General features: G+C 45.8%; 1 protein-coding gene and 1 pseudogene across 1 annotated transcript; both read right to left on the bottom strand.

Moving 5' to 3' along the window:
- Nucleotides 1-1,142: 1,142 nt before the first annotated feature.
- LOC130116316 (polymerase delta-interacting protein 2-like) lies at nucleotides 1,143-21,430 on the bottom strand. The gene is made up of 11 exons (XM_056284235.1): nucleotides 21,420-21,430; nucleotides 18,889-18,964; nucleotides 18,669-18,766; nucleotides 18,344-18,443; nucleotides 18,163-18,238; nucleotides 16,408-16,515; nucleotides 6,038-6,174; nucleotides 5,856-5,879; nucleotides 5,353-5,478; nucleotides 4,751-4,830; nucleotides 1,143-1,254 (listed from the first exon to the last, which is right to left on the bottom strand). Exons 1-11 carry the CDS (start codon nucleotides 21,428-21,430, stop codon nucleotides 1,143-1,145), a joined length of 948 nt encoding a protein of 315 aa, XP_056140210.1.
- On the bottom strand, nucleotides 1,707-2,928 carry LOC130117022 (14-3-3 protein gamma-B-like; annotated as a pseudogene).
- Nucleotides 21,431-22,055: the final 625 nt, after the last annotated feature.

Below are 22,055 nucleotides of genomic sequence, written 5' to 3'. Positions count from 1 at the left end.
TGGCTCATAATTAATGCGTCATCATATTGGTACAAAATATCAGGCATAATTTTGATGATCAGTGCTGATACCAGTAACACATTTTTAAGCAATTACTAGCCAATACCACCAACAAGCTGACCAATATACTGTGCACCCCAAGTAGGGGAAGACACATAGCAGTTAGCTAACTAAACTCTCTGGGTAGACAACCCACACCGCCATCTATCCATCATCTCTACCCACTTAATCCAATCCAGGGTCATGGGGGGCTGGAGCATATTCCAGCAGGCATTGGGGGGAAGATAAAGGGGACACCTTGGACAGGTTGTCAGTCTATCGTAGGGCCTACACACACAATCACTCGCACTGTTTGCACCTCTGGACAATTTAGGGGCTCTAGATGAATTAGCAGCTAGTTGGGATAGAACCCAGGACCCTCTTGTCCTGAGGCAACAGTGCTAACCACTAAATCCTCATGTTTGCTAAAAGTCAACATCAATGTCAACAATGATGACAAATTTTGTGCCATCAAAATTTGCATTCAAGTTGAGAAAAACAGTCAATTCTTAGTCTGGAAAGTCGATTCACAAGTCAAAGTTTGGGTGTTTAACATCTCCCTATGATGAAAATGTACTTTTGCAAAATAGTTGAAAGCCATGCATCAGCAGGTTGGAGAGATTCAAATGAAAATGCAACCGAATACCTGTTAGGCCATTGTAAAAGCAAAGGATGTCAAAGGACCATGAATGTGGAAATCTACAGAAGGACCACACCACAAAAACAAACAAACAAACAAACAAACAAACAAAAAATCATCAACAACCTGCTTATTCAGAGTTAATGTGAGTTGAGTTGTTTTCCCCATGTTTAAAAGTTTGATGCCAAGCACCAATAACAGCATCCATATGAAGGACATTGAAGAGCTACTAAAATGCAGCTCACATATATGTTCACTGAGCTCGTGTACAACAGTGTGCTCATTTTAGAAGCCACAGAGAGATTGAGAGTCAATGGAGGGAAATAAAAAAGGAAAGATTATCCTCAGATAGACTCAACTCATAAGGGATTTGAGGTGGGACCCATTTGGGAAAGGAGCCCCATATTGTAGCCAGTCCAGTACTTGTTGTTGATGTGTCCATCTTGTCAAAGCAGTGCCTATCTCAGCAGAGAAAGGAGTAGGGGCTATCTCTGTGTCCATGGCTGTCCAGGGAGAAAGAGGGAATGACCACTTCAAACATGGCACCACTGGCACGCTGAAAGGTAAATGTTCCCCTGAAAATATTTAAAAAAAGACAAAAATAGTACACTTAAAAAGCACACTACGAAATGCCCTTCTTGTTATTTTGCACTCTACACGGAAACATATGAAGACCCTTCCCTCTTAAGTTTTAATATGTTCAGCTTTGTGCAGGTTAATAGGGACACTTGACAGATGATGACCTTATAGTGTTTTTTTTTCCCTAAATTTTCTTTCAAAATTTTCCCCCTTTTTCTCCCCAATTGTATCCGGCCAATTACCCCATTCTTCCAAGCCGTCCTGGTTGCTGCTCCACCCCCTCTGCCAATCAATCAATCAATCAATCAATCAATCAATCAATCAATCAATCAATCAATCAATCAATCAATCAATCAATCAATCAATCAATCAATCAATCGATCGATCAATCAATCGATCAATCAATCAATCAATCAATCAATCAAGTTGCATTTTATATAGCACTTTTCTAGCTGCAACAGCCACACAAAGAACTTTACAATTAAATCACACACACACACACACACACACACACACACACACACACACACACACACACACACACACACACACACACACACACACAGGAGAGATGTCATCTTTGAGGGTGTCACGCTCGGCGATGGCATCGTTGACGGCGGTCTTGGCCGGGTGGCAGGCTTGCTTGGGGGCGTTCTTCATCTCATAGTAAAAGACGGAGTAGTTGAGAGCCAGGCCCGGGTGGGTGGGCTGCATGTGCTCCTTGCTGACCTCATGGGCCTCGCTGTATGACTTTTCGGAGGACTCCACAACAGTGGCCTTCTTCTCCCCCGTGGCCACCTTGGTCAGGTAACGGTAGTAGTCGCCCTGCATCTTCAGGCAGAACACCTTGGCTCTCGTGCTGCGTCTCGTTGCGGTTCTTTTTTTTATTATAAATGTATTTCTAGTTTTTTCCCCTTTTCCCACCCGATTAACCCAATGGCATATGGCCGGAACACTTGTCGAATAACTCCCCTGGCTCACGTTTCCACAGGAAGGAGATGGTCGTAACACCAGCTTCCTTCAAACTCGTGTCGGCTGCCCTCACTATTTTACATGCTGAAGCCTCGCATGGACTGTATTACCTTCGGGCCGCGTAGGAGACGTATGGAGAATTCTTTCAGTTGCTTGGCTGCTGGCGCCCGGATGGGCCAGAGGGGTCGCTGGAGCACGACGAGTCCCCGAACACTACACCGATATACACTCACTATCCCTCGGGTAAAGGTGGCCTAATGAATGCTTTACTCCATGGACGCTCTGGCCATGACCGGTTATGGCGAGTCTGGGATACGAACCTCCCAGCCACATGACGAGCGGATTGCAAGAACAGCGGTTTATTCCGCTTGGCCATCAGAGCGGCCCCTCGTTGCAGTTCCTGATCAGGAAGTTGTCGAGATTGAGAACGTCCTGGCAAAGGGCCTCCAGCTCCTTCTCGATCTCTTCCCGGTTGGTCCGCACCATCCCGATCTTCTTCTTGTTGCTGTCCGCCGATGTTTTCTGCTTAATGCTGGTAATCAAGCACCAGGATAAGCGCCTCTCTGTTCTTGTAGGCCACTGAAAGCAGATTCCTCTCCTCTCTGGACAGTGCCTTGTTCAGCTCAGTAAACAATTTCATCTCTCTCTGCCTGTTCGGAGAGCTTTGCTTTCTGCACCAGTTGCTCGCGGTCTAACATTTTGGATGTCAGAAAACCTTTACCACTCAGTGATGGAAGGCCCGCCGATCCGGGAGGGCTGCAGACTACCACATGCTTCCTCCAATACATGTGGAGTTGCCAGCCGCTTCTTTTCACCTGACGGTGAGGCATTTCGCCAGGGGGACATAGCGTGTGGGAGGATCCCGCTATTCCCTCCAGCCCCCCCCCCCCAACAGGCGCCCCGACTGACCAGAGGAGGCGCTACTGCAGCGACCATGACACATCCACATCCGGCTTCCCACCCACAGACACGGCCAATTGTGTCTGTAGGGACGCCCGACCAAGCTGGAGGTAACATGGGGATTTGAACCGGCAGTCCCCGTGTTGGTAGGCAACGGAATAGACTGCTACGCCACCCGGACACCCTGACCTCATAGTGTTTGATATTTCTAAAGAATGCACCAAAAGGAAAAATATGCATGACAGAGTTACCACCATCCCAATGATAGTGGAGGTAATATGTCATAAAATATGCAAACTTTCAACTGCAAATGCACATTTTAATGCTTTGTTTTGACTGAAAAGTTGGCCATGGTGGACCCAGGAACTCAGAATGACACTTGTTCTCTTGATAAACTATGTTTAACTGCCAAACTTGAAGCCACATGCCTTTTTAAATTTACTAGCATGCTAAGCTGTTATAAATACAAACAAAGCATTACATATGCTTATGCCGTGTTAGGAAATGGCAAATTGACTGGTCAAGTTTCTGAAATGTTTTGGGCTTCAATTTTTAGTTATTGCATCAAGTGTTTAGCAACTGCTTACAATAATTCTTGGGCTATAGTAAATCATTTCTTGTTTTGTAGGATAAGCACATGGTCTTGTCCTGATGACCATCCATCCATCCATTATCCAAACTACTTATCCTGCTCTCAGGGTCGCGGGGATGCTGGAGCCCATCTCAGCAGTCATTGGGCAGCAGGCGAGGAGACACCCTGGACAGGCCGCCAGGCCATCACAGGGCCAACACGCACACATTCACACCTAGGGACAATTTCGTACGGCCGATTCACCTGACCTTTATGTCTTTGGACCGTGAGAGGAAACTGGAGCACCTGGTGGAAACCCACGCAGACAAAAGGAGAACATGCAAACTCCGCACAGAGGACGAGCCCCAAGGTTGGACTACCGCAGAGCTCGAACCAAGGACCTTCTTGCTGTGAGATGACTGCGCTAACCACTGCACAATCGTGCTGCCCAAAAATTTATGACTTGGTCCTGATAACCAAATCATACATAAAATCAACTGTTGTGTCAAGTGCTATTAGCTATTATTATTATGCTATTAGCACACTGACTTCACACTCAACTGTGTTTAACATACGATTGAAGGAAACATTTAACTACAACGAAAGTGATTTGAACACAACAAATGACAATGGGCCCATACCTGAATACAGGATGTACCAGGCCCATTCTTGAGTAGCAGCCTATAACAATCAACACTGTGAGAGAATGATCAGTGGAATCCAGGGAGGCTCCATGAAATCAATTTGAAATCATATTCTGCAAACTCTTAGTTGGAACAAATGATGAGGACATTGACGGGCTTTCAAATTGCATATCAGACTACACCAAATTTTGTGTTAACATATTCCCACAAAAACTATTAAAACCAGTAAAAAAAAAAAACAGCTCCCTAACACAGCAAGCAGGAGGTCCATATTGAGGTTATCCTGGGTCCTGGTCAATCAGGGTTCAACCTTTCACTCTGATCTCCAACAGTTCAATTGTTTGGTGAACAGACGCTGGGATTTGTAGATTAATGTGTTTGTGAATAACACTAGGCAGGCCTTACCACATGTGTCCACTGGGCGCTTGCAGTGAAACGTGACTGCTATACTGGAACGCAGGCTGTTCTTTGGTCAGCACTGGCTCCTGTTTTACACACACACACACACACACACACACACACACACACACACACACACACACACAAAGCAGGGTAACATTTAAAACGGGCTTGAACATTAACACATTTCTCACAAATGAGCAAGTGCTTTACAGTTACATGGCACTTCCATGAATACTGGCTCAATGCCCATGCCAGCTTTTAGCGGATGCTAAGATTCATTGCATTTGTGACGAAGTGGTGGAATAATTAGCTGGTAAATTTTCATTTAAATTCAAAAAAAGTTTTGGACATTTCTTATAATTTTCAAATGAAAAAGACAAAACACTGCTTGATGACCGATTTGGTAATAAAATGCTGTCCTTGGAATAGAAGAATGAACACATTTATACATAACTGAGCCAAATAGCAAGAAAACAGATCCATGAAATCTGGAGCAGATGGTAGTTAAACCTACAAGCATGTAGAATTTCTACATCAAAATGAGAAAACAGGCACACAAATTCATAAATAAAATCTTTTTTTAAAAGTCATTGTGAATGACTTACTTGTCCCACCACTCCCCGGCCGCGGACGGTTTCTAAGGTGCCAGATATGCTGAAGATCCTCCAGTGTCTCTCTCTCAGCCGGACCACTTCATCCCCCATGTTCTCCAGGCGGATACTGTACCGCCACTGGGCAGGACACAGCACACATTCGACAAGATGTGAGGAGCTTTATTCCCAAAGTAGATATTCTCCATTGGAAATAAATAATCCTTGTTAGAATATCCTTGTGAAGGTTACTTTTGCAAGCATAGTATATTACATAAGTTCTGAGTATAAAAGCATTAACAACTGTTAATGCTTTTATGGTCCACATCCTCTGCATTGTCGACACTGAAAGCTGAAATTAAAGGACTGCCCCCCCCACCAAAAAAGTTCATTAAAAATTTTGTAAAAATGTTAGTTTATTTTCATACTGTAAGACATCTTTAAAATCCTATGTTCACTATGAAACCACAAGTACGGTAGCGCCACATTATAGTATAATAAAATCAACTTCTGCTTACCCAGTGAATCTGAGTATCCTGCTCCTGTTAGCGGGGGAAAAGAAGTAAAACTGTTTTTAAGTTCTAAACAACACAATACAAACAGTGAATAACAAACATATAAAAATTATTGTATTTTTTTGCGACGGTGTAGAAAAGCACTATACAAATGTAATTATTATTATTATTATTATTATTATTACCCTCATGCCCATATAGAAAGGGATAACAGTGACTCGGATTTTTTCGGTGGTTTCGCGGTGGACATCTGACAACTCCAGCCATTGGTTGGTCGTCTTCTGCCAAGCCTGTAGTACATCCGTGGGGATGAAGGGGGGCACTAAACGGCAAGGAGGGAAGGAAGGACATTGCCTATTGAGACTATTTGTGCATGTTTGTGCATGACATGTTCGACGTCTTTCTGTGGTGAACTATCATTTTATTTATTTATTCTTTTTTATTTTGGATCCCCCCCTTTTTTTCTCCCCAATTTTATTTGGCCAATTACCCCACTCTTCCGAGCTGTCCTGGTCATTGCTCCACCCCCTCTGCCGATCTGGGGAGGGCTGCAGACTACCACATGCTTCCTCCAATACATATGGAGTCGCAAGCCGCTTTTTTCACCTGACAGTGAGGAGTTTCACCAGGGGGATGTAGCGCGTGGGAGGATAACGCTATTCCCCCCAGTTCCCCCTCCTCCCTGAACAGGCACCCCGACCGACCAGAGGAGGCGCTAGTGCAGCGACCAGGACACATACCCACATCCGGCTTCCCACCTGCAGACACGGCCAATGGTGTCAGTGGGGATTGATCACAATAAAATAACAAAACTGACAAAACTGAGTTAACGTTTTGCTTCCTGAAAAACAATTACAGATTATGATAGACAATGTCAAGCTGAACACAAAAATAATTTCAGATTTGCTGTATGATGTAGAAATTTGGAGAAACATTAAAATAACTTTTATTGAATTTTACATGTTTAATTGACCTTTCGCAAAGTCCCGCCCACCTTAGTTACTGTTGCTATGCCCGTCAAGCATTTCAGAACTATCCAGGAAGTAGCCGGAAAACACCAAAACATGAAGGAAGAAATCAGGGCATTGTGTGGGTAAAAGTAACAGTAATAATACGTTAGCTGTATTAGCTATCAATAATAGCTAGCAGCAAGCTTAGCTTGGAGCAGACAGGTATTTTTGCTGATTTTGGATGGATTAAGCTGGCCATGGGGTCTGCTATACTGCTAAATCAATTGCCGACATTGCGCTTCTTGCATTCTGGGTTTCGGGAAGGGAAAGAAGATTACACCCCCTCCAAACTTTTCAGATATCTAGTATCCAATTTGCAGATCGCATAGGCACACTGTTTCAGCATTTTGTTGTGTGTTTGAAAGCTTGACGGACCGTTGCTAAGGTAGGATTGGGCAAGCACCGTTCTGGGGCGGTACTTTGCGAAAGGTCAATTCTATAATGATGCTGACACATTGTGTCAGTTCAACTGAGCTTAAAATGTTTTGCAGCTGATTTTCATTTGAACTCAGTATCTGGTGCCTGTCATGTCAGTATCCAACAATAGTCGGCCAGCATTAATGGATTCCAGTTGCCCTAATGCCTCTTTTCCATGGTCACAATGTCCTGGTGAAACCTTTCATCGTGTTCCTCACTGACTGCACCAAGATTAGCAGAGAAAAGTCCAATTGTGAATGCTGAAAATTAATTTTCAATAACATGTTGCACTTCCTGGTTTTGTATGCTTTAAAGCATGTTGTCAAGCAGTTCAATGTGGTTTAGTGCTCTGCAGTTGCCAAGAAAATTCTCAACAACATCCTTAAATGCCTTCCATGCTATTTTCTCTGGCCCCACTAGTAGATCTTCTAACTCCCCGTCATTGATGACCTGTCTGATTTGTGAACCAACAAAAATGCCTTCCTTAATCTTGGCACCAGTCGAGGTCATCCGGGTGGTGTGGTGGTCTATTCCATTGCCTATCAACATGGGGATTGCTGGTTCAAATCCCCGTGTTACCTCCGGCTTGGTCGGGCATCCCTACAGACACAATTGGCCGTGTCTGCAGGTGGGAAGCTGGATGTGGATATGTGTCCTGGTTGCTGCACTAGTGCCTCCTCTGGTCGGTCGGGGTGCCTGTTCAGGGGGGAGGAGCAACCTGTCACGTATCAGGAGAGAACCCAAAAGCAGACGGGATAACCAGGTAAGGGAAGAATCAAGTCTTTATTGAAGTAACCGATCTCAGGGGTAGAGCAGGAGTCGGCTCAGTGGCAGGTAGGCAGGCAGGCAGGCAGAAGTCCATGAAAGGCGATGTTCCAGCGAAGACTGGACCACAGTGGAGGCTTTTTAAGGGTGATGATCGCTTTGATGTCGAGGGAGAGCGGCTGACTGCTTTGATGGCCAGCTGGTGTCAGGGGCGAATGCTTTGATGTCAAGGGCGAGAGGCTGATTGCTTTGAAGTCAAGGGAGAGAGGCTTTGACAGGGGGGGTCAGCAGGTGTCAAGGGCGAATGCTTTGATGTCAAGGGCGAGAGGCTGTGACAGTACCCCCCCTCCGAGGGGCGCCACCGGGCAACCTACCAGACCCATCAGGGTGCGTCCTGTGGAAGTCCCGGATGAGGTCCCAACACCTCTCCATATCTCTCCCAGTCCACGAGATACTGCAGACCACTACCGCGGCACCGAGAGTCCAGGAGACGACGAACGGTGTAAGCCGGATGATTGCTGATCATACGAGGAGGTGGGGGCGGGGGGGCCGGAGGAACTAGAGGGCTGGTAGAGACAGGTTTGAGGCAGGACACATAGAAGGAAGGGTGAACTCGGAGAGTGCAGGGCAGCTTCAGACGGACCACCGAGGGGTTAATGACTTTGACAATGGGAAAGGGACCAATATACCTGGGGGACAGTTTCTTAGCGTCCGATTTCAAGGGTAGATCCTTGGTAGAGAGCCATACCTGGTCACCGGGGGAGTAGTCCGGAGCAGGGGTGCGATGACGAGCCGCCAAGCGCTGGTAACGGCCGGAGGTCCTGAGCAGTGCGGCACGGGCTCGCCGCCAGGTCCGACAGCACCGACGGAAATGGGCCTGGACAGACGGAACTGGAATGTCTACCTCTTGCGAAGGAAAAAGGGGAGGCTGATAGCCGTAAAGGCATTGAAAAGGGGAAAACCCAGTAGCAGACGATGGCAGGGTGTTACCCAGGGAAGTTGCGAGGACCAAGACGATGGGTTGGCAGACACCAGACAGCGGAGAACCGTCTCCAATGCCTGGTTGGCCCTCTCGGCCTGGCCGTTGGTCTGAGGATGGAACCCCGATGACAGGCTGACGGTGGCACCGATGGCAGAGCAGAAAGCCTTCCAGACAGCAGAAGTGAACTGGGGGCCACGGTCAGACACGATATCACGGGGGAGACCGTGGACCCGGAAAACCTCCCTGACCAGCAGATCCGCAGTCTCTCGGGCTGAAGGCAGTCTAGACAAGGGCAAAAAGTGAACAAATTTACAAATCAGTACAACCGTGTTACCATCGGAGGCAGGCAGACCAGAGACGAAATCCAAGGACAGATGCGACCAGGGACGGTGTGGAACAGGCAGGGGGCGCAGCAGACCGGAACTGGCCCGAGTGGAGGGCTTATTCTGGGCACAAACAGGACAGGCAGAAACAAAAGACCCAGTATCCTCCGTCATGGAAGGCAACCAGAACCGCATGCGGAGGAAGGCTAGGGTACGGGTTACCCCAGGATGGCAGGTAAGTTTGGAAGAGTGAGCCCACTGCAACACGCTAGATTTAACAGTGTCTGGAACAAACAAGCGCCCCGGGGGACTGTTACCTGGGTCAGGCTGAGTCTGTTGTGCTGCCATGACCTCCCTTTCAATGTTCCAGGTGACAGCCGCAGCCGCAACCACACAGGTAGAGGGAATGATGGTGTCAGGTTGGAGCTTGGGCTCAGACTCCTCCCCATGCACACGAGACAGAGCATCGGGCTTGGCATTCCTGGAGCCAGGTCTGTACATCAAGGAAAAATTAAAGCGACCAAAAAAGAGCGCCCACCTGGCTTGGCGCGCGGTGAGTCGCTTTGCTGACTGGATGTATTCCAGGTTCTTATGGTCAGTCCACACTATAAAAGGAAGCTCCGACCCCTCCAGAAAATGTCGCCATTCCTCCAGTGCCAATTTCACCGCCAGGAGCTCATGATTCCCCACATCATAGTTCCTTTCAGCTGGGGAGAGGCGGCGAGACAGGAAGGCACAGGGGTGTGTCTTGCCATCCTCACCGGAACGCTGAGAAAGGACCGCCCCCACCCCAATCTCAGAGGCGTCCACTTCTACAACGAACTGCTTGGTTGGGTCTGGCTGGATGAGGATAGGAGCTGTGGTGAAGCGGTGCTTGAGGGCTTGGAAAGCTGCCTCTGCTACAGGGGTCCACAGGAACGGTCTGGAGGTGGAGGTAAGAGCGGTTAGTGGGGCCGCAACGCGGCTGTAGTTGCAGATGAACCGTCTGTAGAAGTTGGCAAACCCGAGGAACCTCTGAAGCTGCTTACGGCTGGTCGGGCTTGGCCACTCAAGAACCACTCTGACCTTGGCGGGGTACATTCTCACCTGCCCATCGGCCACGATGTAGCCCAGGAAGGTGACTGAAGGGGCATGGAATTCGCACTTCTCTGCCTTTACGAAAAGGCGGTTCTCCAGAAGCCGTTGAAGGACTTGGCGGACGTGCATGACATGCTCTGACAGGTCTCTGGAAAAAATCAGGATATCATCCAGGTAAACAAAAACGAAACGATCCAACATGTCACATAGGATGTCATTGACCAGACTCTGGAAGACAGCTGGGGCATTAGTGAGACCAAACGGCATCACCAGATATTCAAAATGCCCCAGGGGGGTGTTGAAGGCAGTCTTCCATTCATCTCCGTCTCAAACCCGGACCAGGTGGTAAGCATTGTGGAGGTCTAGTTTAGTGAACACTGTGGCTCCCTGGAGAGAATCAAAAGCGGAAGTCATGAGGGGCAGAGGGTACTTATTCTTGACTGTGACGTTATTTAGGCCTCTATAGTCAATACACGGCCGGAGGATCTTGTCCTTCTTGGCCACAAAAAAGAACCCCGCACCAAGGGGTGATGATGACGGGCGAATAAGACCTGCAGCCAAGGAGTCCTTGATGTATCTCTCCGTGGACTCCCGCTCAGGCTTGGAGAGGCTATATAGGCGGCTGCTGGGGAGGGGAGCGCCCGGCAGCAGGTCAATAGCGCAACCATAGGGGCGATGAGGAGGCAGGGAGAGAGCTTGCTGCTTGTTGAACACGGCTTGGAGGTCATGGTGCTCTGGAGGCACCAGTGACAGGTCAGAGGTCTCAGAGCTTGACACCTGACAGGGGACAGCCTGAGGCAAAGCAGACTGGAGGCATATGGCATGACAGACGGGACTCCAACTTGAAATTCTGGCCGATGACCAATCAATATGGGGACTATGCTTAACCAGCCAGGGATGACCAAGTATAATGGGAACAAAGGGAGAATTGATAACGAAAAAACTTAACTCCTCTTGATGGTTTCCCGACAACAGGAGGCGCACAGGCTCGGTCTTAGAGGTTATCCGGGCCAGGAGACGTCCATCCAGGGCATTAGCTTCAAGAGGCTGGTCCAGACTCACAGTGGCAAGACCTAGCTGCTTCACAACACTTGCATCCAAAAAGCTTTCATCAGCTCCAGAGTCAATTAAAGCCAAAAGTTTAGTGGACTGACCTTTAAAACTGATGGTAGCTTGCAACTGGGTATGTGGACGAGGAGACAGAGGGCAGACAGTTGGGCTCACGAGGATCCTCCCCCTCCCTCGTGAGCCTGCTAGTTTGACGGAACGGTGAGGGCAGGAGGCGAGAAAGTGACCAGGCTGACCACAATACAAGCAGCTGTTCTCGGTGATGCGGCGTTGACGCTCCTCCGGGTTGAGCCGGAAGCGGCCGAGTTGCATCGGCTCTGAAGCTGGGGAAGAGTCACGCCTCGGGCTTTCTCGGACGGCAACCTCAGTTGAGCGAGCTCGGCCCCCAGAGTTTGGAGGTGTGGCCCGTGGTAAGTTGTTGTGACCAGGAAAGCAGCGCGTCCTCTCTCGCCTCTGCTCCCGGAGACGGTTGTCCACACGAATGGCCAGGGTAACCAATTCCTCCAACCCTCCAGGCTCGGGGTAGGAAACCAATTCGTCCTTTATGGATTCGCTTAGTCCGTTGGAAAACCCGGCCTGGAGGGACTCGTTGTTCCATCCGCTCTCCGCTGATAGCGTACGGAACTCAACTGAGTAGTCGACAACGCTGCGGGAACCCTGGCGGAGAGATATCAGTCTTTTTGACGCATCCTTTCCCCGCATGGGATGATCAAAAACCTGGCGAAAAGCAGTGGTGAACTCAGCATAGGATGAGGATGTGGAGGCCCGCATTTCCCACACCGCTGTAGCCCAATCCAGGGCGCTTCCCCGGAGAAGACCCATGATGTAAGCGACTTTGGCTCCATCCGTGGAATATGACTGGGGCTGCTGGTTGAACACAATCTCACACTGCATCAAAAAAGGGCGACAAAGTCCAAAATCTCCATCATACTTATCGGGCGGGGCAACCCATGGTTCCTTAGCCGAAGTTGATGGCACTGGGGGTGGCGGAGCTGGAGGGGCGGATCCCAGGCTAGCGGAGGCACTAAGTTGGGTCTGGATTCCAGAGATCTTTGAGCTGAGCCCACAGAGGGTGTCAGCCATCCCCTGTAGCACCTGGCTGTGCTGGCCGAGGACCGATTCCTGGTTGGCTACAGCCTGGCAGACCGTGGCCAGATCTGTGGTGGAGTGGTCTGCTGGGTCCATAGTGGCTGGAACGTACTGTCACATATCAGGAAAGAACCCAAAAGCAGACGGGACAACCAGGTAAGGGAAGAATCAAGTCTTTATTGAAGTAACCGATCTCAGGGGTCGAGCAGGAGTCGGCTCAGTGGCAGGTAGGCAGGCAGGCAGGCAGAAGTCCATGAAAGGCGACGTTCCAGCGAAGACTGGACCACAGTGGAGGCTTTTTAAGGGTGGTGATCGCTTTTATGTCGAGGGAGAGCGGCTGACTGCTTTGATGGCCAGCTGGTGTCAGGGGCGAACGCTTTGATGTCAAGGGCGAGAGGCTGATTGCTTTGAAATCAAGGGAGAGAGGCTTTGACAGGGGGGGTCAGCAGGTGTCAAGGGCGAACGCTTTGATGTCAAGGGCGAGAGGCTGTGACACAACCAGGGGAAATAGTGTGATCCTCCCACACGCTACGTCCTCCTGGTGAAACTCCTCATTGTCAGGTGAAAAGAAGCGGCTGGCAACTCCACATGTATCGGAAGAGGCATGTGGTAGTCTGCAGCCCTCCCCAGATCAGCAGAGGGGGTGGAGCAGCGACCGAGATGGCTTGGAAGAGTGGGGTAATTGGCCGGATACAATTGGAGAGAAAAGGGGGGGATCCAAAAAAAATTCTTGGAAATATCCGTCTCAAATAGAAAAATCCATCACCTTCTTCGTTCATTGCTTTCACAACATTTTTTCATCAATCCAAATTTTATATGAAGAGGAGGCAGAGATGTCTTTGTTTCTGCCCTGGAATGAAATGCTTACGCAGTGGCCAGTTCATTTTAATGTAATGTGACTCTTTAGCATGGCTATCCCATTCAAAGGGAAACAACATTAATTTGTATAATCAAGCTGCATACCTAGTAGCAGTGCCAACAGTTTTATATCACAACAGATGTTCCAGTCCTGATTGTTGTACTGTTTGTGTTTAACAACAGTTCCATGTTATGGTAGGTTTCTTTCATGTGTACTGCATAGCCAATGGGTACTGAAGGGTGGACATTGCCATTGTGAAACAGGACAGCTTTCAGGCTTAACTTTGATGAATCTATAAAAAGATGCCATTGTTGTGGGTCATGCACACAATCCGAAGCCATGAACAATCCATCAGTGTAAGTGCAGAAACAGAGGTTGTCAACCTGCATAAAGAAGTTTGTCAAATGTTCTTGATGGTTCCAAAAGATAGACATTTTTGTACCTGGTGACAGCAAACCCCATCCTTGCAATCTTGAATCAAGTAGTTCTACTTTAGCTTTTGACAAATCCCTGTCCCTGACCAGGTCATTTAATTCTGGCTGTGTTATCAGATGAGTATAACCTGACATAAAGGGTTCAACATCTGGATCAGTCAATTTTCACATCTGCTTCACGCGTTGTGGCATCTTCATCTGTCCCATCTAGGCTCCATGTCTCTTGTGGCTTCGGTGCTGGCAAACTGTCATTACGTGGTACTGGTCTCATGGCTGAAGGCAGATTGGGGTATTCAACAGATTTCTTATTTTTAGTAGAGACGCCAGATACATTGGTCAGACAGAAGTAACAGTCCATCACGTGATCCTTCCATTCTCGCCATATCATTGGGACTGCAAATGGCATTGACTTCCAAGTACCTCTGAGCCAAGCTCTCAGGTTGACTGCACATGTTGCACAATGAAGGTGAGGAGCCCAGGGTTTCTCTTCGTCACCAATTTTACATCCGAAGCCGAGCTCATACGCTTTCTTAATAAGTGAAGTCATGGTGCGTCTTTGAGCCTTAAGCGTATACTTGCCACAGATGTAACAGAATGTCTGTGAATGTTCTCATTCATCCAGGTCATGGTTATCCAAAGGAGTTGAATCAAGTGCAACTGGACTTGGTATATATCCGTGAAGACGTTTCGCCTCTCATCCAAGAGGCTTCCTCAGTTCATGCCTTTCTGACTAGACCAAGCTAGTCAGAAAGGCACGGTATATATCATGGTATATATCTGTGAAGACACGGATATATACCAAGTCCAGTTGCACTTGATTCGACTCCTTTAGATGTAACAGAATGTATGGCAGCTGTTGCAACGTTGATGAGACGTTTCTGCTGTATTAAATCTTCCTGAAGACAATAAATCTTATTGTTAAGTATACTCACTATGCTATTGCCTGAAGAACATGTGCATCAACATGCCTCCAAACAGCATCTGTAAATACGAGCAGCTTTTATAGCCTGTCTGCCAGTATCGAACCTGACTAAGCATGCCCAGGCATGCCTAAGACAACATTTGCATTGCATCTACACTGAGTGCATGCCCAGGCATGCTTGGACTGACCAGAACAGCTTGCTTTGTGGGCAATATACTAGTAAACTTAAAATATGACAGGAAATCACAAGAATAGGTAATATCTACAAATTGGTATGTGATAGGAAAAATGTAAGGCGATTTTTCTGATCAGCAGCCCCAAATCCATAAAATACACCCAACAGTGTTCAGGGAGCAAAATCTTTGTTGTCCCGTGAAAGTTAAAATAAAACACAGAGGGCAGAAAACTCAATCCAGTCTAATGTCAGGAAGTACAATCCTATTAACTATATATATTTTGTTGTTCTATCACACACACACACACACACACACACACACACACACACACACACACACACACACACACACACCATTTCCTACAAAGTTAGTGGCAAGAGTTGTGGTTTGCAGAGGAAATTAAGTATTTGTTACAAGTGTAAGCCCGCTATGACTAAAGTGAAGCATGGCTGCATGCAGTGCACCAAGGCGGAGCTGAGGTTCATTGTGCTCCACATTTTGATAGCAACACAAAATAAACATGAAAAAGAGAGCATAGCCCGCATAGCTTTCCATGTTTGCCATGCATTTTGGATGCTGCAGTGACTGACTTTGATGACGTGCAGTAATATGCAACCACATCAGTTTACTTGAATAATCATAGCATGAAACTAAACCAGCAATGCTGAAAAAACAAACCAACAATTAAGGCAAATAATTTCAGGTTTGGACTCAAGCAATCGACCCAAGTTTGAAAATGACCTGAAATTAGGAATATAAAGCACATTAGACCCTTTTGACCAATAATGTTGAAAGACCTTGTGATTTGGGCTTTTAAGACTTCCTTGAGACAATTGTGAACATCTCTATTTAAGGCCCCGGTGAAGTTAAGTGTTCAGGCTTGAGTGTGCCCATCAGTCATTGTACAGCGTTGATCTGTATGTTCTGGACTTTTTTTTTTTTTGGAGAAACCAGCAGCTGGTGCAATAACTGAGTGCAAAATCTGAACATACTAGATAAAAACAAGGATGAGCTTTCCTACACTGACCACGGAAAGAGATGGTGGAGTTTGGTGACGTACTGAAGGTAGTGGAAGGCTATTTGGCAAATATTTTTGATTTAGCTTTTTTAAGAGAGGGATCAAATCAGTGTTAGGTTTGAATGTGTTAAGGGCTTCCATCGGTTTTGTTGACATTTAACAATTTAGCCTAATTCATGTATGGACTGCTTTGAGGTAGTGACTGAGACAAATGGTGGCTCTGTCACAGTTGGGGGAAGCTTGAAAGGTAAAGCTTGGTGACACAAGTATAAATAAGGGAGGATTAATCATGCTCTCATCTTATGCTACTGGTTAAGACCTAAGCCAGGCCTAAGTCACTTGTATTTTACATATGCTGGCCAATAACCATATGCCACGAGATCAACAAACCATTACTGATTATTCTTTGCTTTACCATTAGAAGAGTTAAACTGAAGGAAGCGCTCAAAAAGATGATGCTTGATGGGAACACAATCAGTAGAGCTGTATGGTAAGATGTCTTCATGGCACACATAGTCCAAACCTGGACATAAATGGAGGAGGAAGAGAGCGAGACAGACAGACAGACAGACAGACAGACAGACAGACAGACAGACAGACAGACAGACAGACAGACAGAAAGTACAGTTAAATATGCTACAAGTGCCATTATACCCTAACTTCAATTTTTTGAGCTGCAGAGATGTCTACATGCTTTCTACCACATAAACCTATCAACACAGAACATAATTTCATGCAAACTCGACACAGAGGACGATCCCAGGTCCTTTCTGTGTGGAGTTTGCATGTTCTCCCCGTGTCTGCGGTGGGTTTTCTCCAGGTCCTCCGGGTTCCCCCACCATCAAAAAGACATGCATGTTAGGGTTAATACTCCTGTCTGTGCCCTTGACCGAGGCATGGCAAGACGAACAGGAGTTAGTCCCCGGGCGCTGCACAGCGGCTGCCCACTGCTCCAAGCTACACAGCTAGGATGGGTTAAATGCAGAGCGTAATTTCCCTATGGGAATCCTTAAAGTATATCAAAATAACAAAAATAAATAAAATTTCAACATTGGCCATTCACCAAACAACTTTCATTAAAAGAAAACATAGTTATGATGTCGTTTTTAAGTTGAACCCCCCCCCCCCCCCAACCTGCTGTACTGCTGGCTCCACCCTGATTGGTGGTGAAGTAGGAGAGATTTTGAGATAGTCTGATGCAAGTGTGCAGGCAAAATAAAAAGAAGACAAACTGTCAAGTGTCAGAAATGCATCTCCACTCCCTGGTTTCAGAGACAAACCCAACCGCCGACATTTTTTAAACAAACATACTGGGCACAGACAAGCTGAATCATGTATTACATTACTCATTAAGAGCATAATGCTCTCCTGGTTTTTGCCACATGGCTCAAAACTTTTCAAAATTCAAGGCTGCAGATACATAAAGCCCAGTGACATTTATGCTCCCCCTCTGTATCTTAGGTCATTTTCTTAAGGTTACAGCAGACAGGCATATATTGTAGGCCATACCCTTTGACCCCTAATTCACCATATTCTTCCTTCTCAAATATATGAATAACCAGCCATCACTGCTTTACAGCCACCGCCTGCCTATCAAGATGAACAGTCATCTTTACTCAACTTTCTACTTCTGTTGAAAACAAGTGACAAAATTATGCTTAAGAATGCAATGGCTCAGGAGTGTCTGGGTAGCATAGCGGTCTATTCCGTTGTCTAACAACACGGGGATCGCCAGTTCGAATCCCTGTGTTACCTCCGGCTTGGTCGGGTGTGCCTACAGACATGATTGGCTGTGTCTGTGGGTGGGAAGCCGGATGTGGGTGTGTGTCCTGGCCACTGCACTAGCCTCTCCTCTGGTCGGTCGGGGTGCCTGTTCAGGAAGAGGGGGAACTGGGGGGAATAGCATGATCCTCACATGTGCCATGTCCCCCGGTGAAACTCCTCACTGTCAGGTGAAAAGAAGTGGCTGGCGACTCCACGTGTAATTGGAGGAGGCATGTGGTAGTATGCAGCCTTCCACGGATTGACAGAGGGGGTGGAGCAATGACCGGGACGGCTTGGAAAATAGGGTAATTGGCCAAGTACAATTGAGGAGGAAAAGGGGGGAGAAAAAAAATGCAATGGCTCTTATGAAGTCTTTGTAAACTAGTCCCTGCAGTGTTCCTCTGACCTGGTATTGCATAGAAGCCCTTGTTGTCATCATGACGGGCCAGAAACGTCACTGCTTCTGTCTGGGCCCTCTGAGACTGACAAAAGAAGAAAAACAGACTTGTCTGGTAAGTACGTAATGACAACATCTTGTCATTTCAGTTTAATGGCACAGTACATCAGAATTTGGATCGGATACTTACAATGTACGGGCAGTCTCTTGCATCTATAAGGACTTGGTAGTATGCATGCGTTTTTTGGCTCAGCTCTTTAAAACTTTGCACACCTGGGGGCTCTGGTGAGCTAAAGACAAGAGTAGAAGAAAACTGAGTGAGATGAGAAAATACAACAAATAGTACAGGGACAAGAAGGCAAGATATAAATATTCATGCTCATCTACTGGCCAGTGGGCAACTTTCATTATGTTGCAGTATTGTTTACAGACAGTTAATAAATGTGAATATAGAAACTAGACCATTAGCTTTGATTATATAATTCTGTGGGTCTCAAGACAGACATGTGTTTTACCTTTCTGTGGTAGTCAAAGCAATGTCACGATCATAGAGGCGGGCATGCCAGGGGAAGAGCACAATCCCTCTGTAGCCAAACACATTGTGTAGAAACAACTGGGAGAGACCGTAAGACATGCGTGAGCCAAAAGAAAAAACTGGCAGGGTTTGTTTCAAATCAGATCCCATTCATGGGTGCCAAACATACATAGTATTAATTTAATTAGAGAATCACACACTTGTCCGGTTTCATATCTCCCTTGCTGCTTCAGTGCTTCAAATACTCCAACGGTTTCAAGAACTTTCTTCTCAAGCCTAGGCCATGAAAAAAAGAGCAACATCAACTCATCAAAATGAAATGTTACTTACACAATTCCATACTGAAAGCATTTAAGTGAATGACGAATGATAATTTCATATGTATACTACTATCCATTGGACAGAGTTGGACTCCATACACACTTTGCCATTACTGTGTCGATTTTTATTAAGTTATGATATGCACAATCAGTTTGACATTTCCTGGGGGACATCGGCAATAGTTTCAAAAAGTATTCACCCCTAATGATTATTTCTTGTTTGCTGGTGTTGCACAGTCCAATTAAAATATATTTAAAAGGGATTTTTTTTCCTTCTGAAGAAATTATTCTCAGAACTGGTTGCATAACATAAATTAAGGTCTTCAGCAATTTAAATATAACTTAACTGATAAGTATTCAGCCCTAAAATGAGCCAGGCATATTCAATTTTCTTGAGAAATCACCCAAAATATGTTAACAAGGTCCACCAATGTTGATTTCGAATCGGTGTACTATTTAATTGCAAGACTGTACAACAAATATTATTGTGGCAACAAACAACCAACAAATGAAATAGCACATCAGATCAGCTAACTGCCCATAAAATTTCGAAGTGAAATTTCTAGAAGGCAAAAAAGCTGGAGGTTATCAAAAGGTTTGCAAAGCTTTTAACCTTTGACAATCAGTTGAACAATACAAAACGATAAGAAACAACCTACACACTGCTAGCCCATCCTAGCAAAATGAGCAACTATATGAAAGTGGAAGTTGTCAGAGAAGTGACCGGAGAGATGTGCAGGAATGCTCAGAGTTGCACACAGAGCTCGTTGGTTGAAATGGAAGAAACTCTCCAAAGATAAAAATCTCTTTAGCGCCTGAGCACAGATTTGGCTTGTTTGGAAGAGTAGCCATAGAAACAAGCCGCTTCTAAGAAAGGCCAACATTAGGTTACACCTAGAGTTTGAAAGGAGCCCTGTAGGAAAACCTGAAACCTTCTGGAATATTTTGTGGTCGGAAGTTGAGCTCAAATCCAACACAGCCCCAACAACTGGTACCACCATCCTAATGGGCAGGATCAAGACAGTATCATTTACACTAAAGACTGTAAAAAGATGATTCTGGAATAATAATAACATCTCCTGTCCATTGCACAGTACGTTTTGTATGGTGGCACTTCTTTACCATGATTAGAAAAGTATAATTTGAAAGAAAATTGTGATGTTAATCTACATGAACATTTCAAAAACAGGTTAAAAAATTAATAAAATACGATTTGTCCTTCTCTAGTGTCAGTCTTTATATTAAGAGCTCAGACAATCGAAAGAAGTTTATCCATTCACATTTTTCATGCAGCTTTTAAAAGGTAATTTTCTTCAAAACTTCCACAGACTTTAGGCTGTCTTTCATCCTCTATTTCAACACAAAATAAGTCATAGTCACGCTGGTATTGAATAATGAAATGAAAAGGCTCAAACAATGTGTGCGTTTCCTCAATGTCATTAAAATGATCAGGTGCCCGGAGAGCCTTCACCCATTTTTCTTTCTTTGTCTGAAGAAGTTCTGCTGATGTATGCACTCTGTTTATAAAAAAATCTGTCTCACACCATTGAGAAGGGGATTCTGGGCTGCATTTGTGCTGGGATGGTATCAATTGACATTTCAGCGGCTTTGTGGCTCCAAAGATGCTTAAGCACTTGGTCCCTTCTGAGGAGTATTGTTGAGCAATAGCAAAAAAGTTTTTTTTTAACAGTCAATACTTTTTTCTAATCATCAATTTGTTGGCATATCACGACAAACAAATTGGTGTTCTAGTTGTTACAGGCAGTTATTAGGAATTTGACACTGATTGATGACAAAGGCAGCATTTCACAGGGAACAATTTGTGAGACCACTTTATTTTTCTCTGACACCGTCACGTACCAACAACTTCATTTGGAATAATCCTGGTCTACCTCAATGACTGGGCTGTTCTTCTCGCCTGCTTGCAGGCCCTTAGACTTACCATCTATCTTACAAAATAAAAAAAATAAAAAATCACCGTTTTGAAATGTCCTGTTATATAAACATGCCATGAATAATCTAATTGAATAACTGCGGCTTGAAAGTAATATCTGTTTGGGTGAGAATATGCACCATTTCCATAGTGCAGAATTAACATTACAGCATAAATCCGTAACATGAAAGCGTTGTGTGCAGCGGTTTTTCCGCAGTCTTTTTTTTCCCCTTTACAACCGCCTCAGCGCAGAGGACGACCTGCACATCTAACAGTCTTTCTGAGAAATACAGAAAATATAGAGATTTCAGTCACGTAACCTTCCTATGTTTTTTCTTTTATACATTCAACATTGCCATTACTCTGCAGTATTCGGACTCCCTAAACCTAAGCGAGTACAGATGAATTCACAGCGACATCTTGAGGCCATTCAAGTCAGTACCCGATGTAGCGTGACTATGCTGTAGCAACAGCTTACCTTGAAGACATATGCCGTTTCTGTTGAAAGCAGGATAAACGAACAAAGAGTGAAGAGAATAGGCAGAGCCTTTGGGGTCTTTCATTGTTAGAGAGGCAAACATTCAAATTCGTCAAAACATGCTCTACACTGTGTTTATTAACAGTGGCAAATGGTGTACGCCGCAGGACACAGGCCGCCATTTTTGTTTATGTTACGCAACATGTAAAATCACGTGATATGTAAACTATGGTAGGTAAGGAGGGTCAAACTTAGGCCTTGTTTGAGAAAAAAATTGTGTTTTAAAATGAAAGCCAATCGACCTTTCGCAGAGTCCCGCCCCCCTTAGTTACTGTCACTATGCCCATCAAGCTTTTCATAACCATACAGGAAGTAGACGGCAAAACCCCAAAACATGAAGGAAGAAATCAGCGCATTCCCAGAGAAAATAAGTGATGTATTTTGGAGTAATTCGCCCTTATTATCATCCCGGTTACAGTATGCAGGATACATTCAGAATATTAAAAGTAAAAATGACTTGCGTGGGCTCCGGGACGCCGGGTGCGACTGTAATTGAGGGTAAAGCTTACCGGTCTCAATCAAACAATGAGAAACCCCATCAACTAATTCTGAAACACATTGTGGACCAATGTGCTC

This window comes from Lampris incognitus, chromosome 8 (assembly GCF_029633865.1).
Source record: "Lampris incognitus isolate fLamInc1 chromosome 8, fLamInc1.hap2, whole genome shotgun sequence".
NCBI classification, from domain to species: domain Eukaryota; kingdom Metazoa; phylum Chordata; class Actinopteri; order Lampriformes; family Lampridae; genus Lampris; species Lampris incognitus.
The sequence above is the reverse complement of the archived record's forward strand: the minus strand, read 5'-3'. Positions and strand labels throughout refer to the sequence as shown.

Bases quoted from the DNA above. Each gene is read 5' to 3' on its own strand.
- LOC130116316 (XM_056284235.1), bottom strand. The intron at 18,767-18,888 runs GTGTGTGATTCT...GGTCTCTCCCAG, and splicing joins GGAGATATGAAACCGGACAA to TTGTTTCTACACAATGTGTT. The intron at 16,516-18,162 runs GTCAGAGGAACA...ATTTATGTCCAG, and splicing joins GGGCTTCTATGCAATACCAG to GTTTGGACTATGTGTGCCAT.